Raw genomic sequence first — 3,648 nt, forward strand, 5'->3', positions numbered from 1 at the left:
CGATTTTTAGGAGTCCCTGGTGGAGCTGCCAAGAGCGCACCACTCGCCAGCCCCACCTCCGCGTCCGTTGTTCGTGTCGCTATTTGCGCGAAGCGGGACTTTGCAATGCAGGGCCCCACCACCGCATGCTCGCCTGATGCTCGTACGGTGGGTTTCTACCCGCTCAGGTTATGGGCTCGCGGACGGGTAAAGGAGGTAAGTGCGCTGTTTCTAGGAATTGGGACGTTCTCTGACGCGCTTGTGTTTTCCCTTTATCGTTCTTCCCTAGGGTGGCAGAGGCGCCTGGCTCCGCTGTCTTCTTCCCGAGGCTCGTGTTGGTGCTGCTGTGGCGGCGGCGGCACCCCGTCGTGGTGCTGAGGGGGGCTGAGCACTTCACTATTACGAGTGTCAGTATGTGCGTTGATTTGAGTTGAGGGATGTGTCCAGCAGATTACCAATCTGTTTCGGCTGTACGGGCGATTAACTGGTCGGTTGCTATCGGTTGTGGTGTCGTGACTCTTCCGTGTGCCGTAGTTTGTGGAGCATCATCCTATTGTGTTTTTCATGTCGCGGTACGGTACGGTACGAGGATTAGTGATAACTGCACAGTGGGCTTTGGCCGGAGGCTGGCGGCACAGCAACAGCAGCAGCAGCACTGTGTCGTACCGTCGAGGTATATTGCGCGCTTGATTTGCTATGAGCCGGCAATAGACACAACACACGCTGACTTGTCCACACACACGCCCTCCCCGCTTGTTTCTCACTGTATGTCCGCATGAACCTGGTCCTGCAATCAACATGATGGTCCTGCTGCTGCTGCTGCTGCTGCTGCTGCTACTGCCGGAGTTGAGTACCTTCAAGAGCTGCGATTACTGGCGGGTGCCTGAGGGAAATTTCTTGCGAATCTGTATATGGCAAGGAGCAGAGGGTGCGGTTAGGCCAGAGGTGAAGCCAGTGCGGCGGCGGTGGTCGTGGAACTGGTGGCGGTGGATGGCGCGATGGACATGGATAGGGTGTCTATATTTTAGATTCGGCCCCGGTGACCTATTTCCATGTGGGTTCGAGCCCCACCGTGATCGAGGCTACAGCCGAGCTCGCGGCTAAAGCTTCACCTTGTCAACACCTCTCTATTTTCTCGTTTTTATCCAATAGATATGTCTAGCAGAAGATAAGGAGAAACTGCAGTAGCAGCAAAGTGCGGTTGTCCGATACGCGCTGGATAAGCGCCAGTAAGCGCCACATCCAGGCCGCGTGCCGTTGGTGTGTAAGTATTTCAACGGTTCGTAGCGCCCGCGTGCGCTTTGGTCGTCAAGCCCTGCACCCGCGTCGGCTCCCTTGTTGTGTGCACTTCGGTATCTTACCGTTACATTGCCACCATTTATCTATGACGCGGCAATTGTCATTTTAGGAGACTTCGGACTGGAAAATTCACCGGCAAAATTGAAAATAAACACAGGAAGGCAGGATCTGCCAGGTAGCGGCTGCAGGGTGAAGATATGAACCCCCTGTCCCATACATCATACATACACTCTCTTGCACTTGGATGTGTCGGACCGTCTGTCTTGCAGCCACCCTGTGGACCACTATCAGGCTACCGCAGCTCGGTCGGCATCATGAAGGCAGCTGCTGATTACATATTGTCACTTGGTGTTGGGATGACAGCACAGTGATGGAGCTGATCATGAACTTGTTGGAGCAAGGGATGGATGGCAACAAGTGATAGGGAACGGAAATGTGGCGGGAAGGGGCTAACGGGCGAGGGTGAACGGGAGGGATATAGGGTGATAGGGAGCTGGGCGGTGCACGATCTCGCTGCTCACAGCAGTGCTGGGTGACAATGATGGTGCATCGATGGATGACCTTGAAAGAAGAAGCTACGGATGGCTTAGCCCTGTCAAAGGAAAGCTCCCCACGATAGTTCCATGGCGCCCTTGTTCGGGCCGCAGTCCCTTTTGTAAGCAAACGTGACTTAAAGCACCTTAGATACTCAAGAAGAACTTCAAGAACCATAACGCTGTATCAATAGCTCTTGGCACTTCCGCCATGGGCAGATTACGTCAATCGCCCGCTATGCCACATAAGCAAAAATGAAGCAACGGCCTTCATGATAACTTGACCTGTTGTTTGCAAGGGCTTGCACTTAGGGATCTTGCTTCCGGGGAGGACGTAACCAGGTGCAGAGGAACGGAGGTGAACGTGATAATGCAGTGACATACAGCTATAATATAAAAGTTTAATAGGCTAACTGTCGACAAAGTGAGTTCGCCGAACTGCACCTTACCAACACACTTGGATTTGCAGCTGTTGCGCCGTACAATTTAGCTGGCCTCTGACAAAAGGCACCTCCCATAGCACTTCCAGCTCCATTAGCAAATGTGCACAACGTCCGATATTTGATCACAGGCTTTCACCCAACGTTTGAGCCCTTCTTTTCGGCCTGTTCCAGCTCTGGTGCGTCCGTAAAAGCTGCTAGTTTCCTACATATGACCAGCAAATGAGGAAGCCTGAACAGCTGCGCGGCGCCCTGAGAAGCTGCTGTGGACCCTGCAAACGTTTGCAAGGTACTGTTCGTTGCAAAACCTTCATGCTGTAGCCGCCGCACTTCAGTTCCATTGCTCTAATTTATTACGCGGTTAGATCAAGCATTTCTTTATTGAACCCCTGCTGACGTTGCTTCAGGCACAGCGTCGCCGCTTCATGGACATGGACTTGCCTGACTCATCTGTGAGGGCAAGGTGCGACTTGCGGCAACTCATTTTTTTGAGGTGAGATGCTTGCTTCTCGAGCTTGTGTATGGATCTTTGAAGCACAAGGGGCTTTGTCGACGGGCTTTCGACGGGCATGTGTTTGTGCAGCGCTCTGCTGCAAGAATATGGGCGTATGAGGCGTTTGAGCGTAATCCCGACAGTTGTGCTTTAGCTGTGTAAGGAGCCTACGAAGGCTGAAAGCTAGGCGGTCTGGCAGGAAAGTACACGTCGTTAGGCGAGACATGACCACTTCGTCCGATGTCCGTGACCTTCCTCGCGACAGAGACGACTGCTCATTGGAGTTGCCCAAGACCTTCCAGATCGACCGCGTTCCACCTGGCAACGAGAATCGCCACACCACATTTCAACTCTCCAAGACCCCAGTGCGATGTTGCGTCGGCGTGAAGCAAGGGCCCCCATTGTCAACGCTTCTAATCAACGCAGTCAAGCTCACATCGTCTTCCGCTGCCGGTGAGTGACGCCGGATGCACGGTCGCCCGTACATGTCGTACGTTAGTTAGAACGCGCCTAGATTTCCGGCCGTGAGGCCGTTACACGTCGTATCAAGGTCGGCCATCGTTCTTGGATTCTATGGGTGAAGGCGCGTTGCAAATGGATAGACGAGTTGGTGACGGAGGGGGATTTCGGTATGAAATTGTTGTACCTTGGTAAGGTGCGGCGTGTAGGGAGTACGGCATGGAGGTCTTTCCCCGTATGTTCACTGCGTGGGTGCCACTTTGTGTCCGTTCGTGATGTAGTGATGTCGTACATACGTTCGGAGCAACGTTTCTTGCTGTGGGTGTTTCGTGGCGCGGTGTTTTTCTCCTGTCGTGCCGGCAAGCAGCAACAGCGACAACGACAGCAAAAGCACAAAGGCAGCAAACTGCAAAGATAAGGTCAGCAAACACAGATAGAAGCGCAA

At 53.4% G+C, this 3,648-nt stretch overlaps 1 protein-coding gene across 1 annotated transcript in view; it reads left to right on the forward strand.

The window, feature by feature from the left end:
- Nucleotides 1-2,676: 2,676 nt before the first annotated feature.
- Nucleotides 2,677-3,648, forward strand: part of VOLCADRAFT_90560 (uncharacterized protein) — a gene marked incomplete at both ends in the record, with an annotated part of 5,041 nt that continues 4,069 nt past the window's right edge. Inside the window, 2 exons of the mRNA XM_002950035.1 lie at nt 2,677-2,714; nt 3,010-3,197. Of these exons, the coding sequence (XP_002950081.1) occupies nt 2,677-2,714; nt 3,010-3,197 (226 nt within the window). The remainder of the gene's footprint in view (nt 2,715-3,009; nt 3,198-3,648) is intronic.

Source organism: Volvox carteri, assembly GCF_000143455.1.
Source record: "Volvox carteri f. nagariensis unplaced genomic scaffold VOLCAscaffold_17, whole genome shotgun sequence".
Classification (NCBI taxonomy): domain Eukaryota; kingdom Viridiplantae; phylum Chlorophyta; class Chlorophyceae; order Chlamydomonadales; family Volvocaceae; genus Volvox; species Volvox carteri.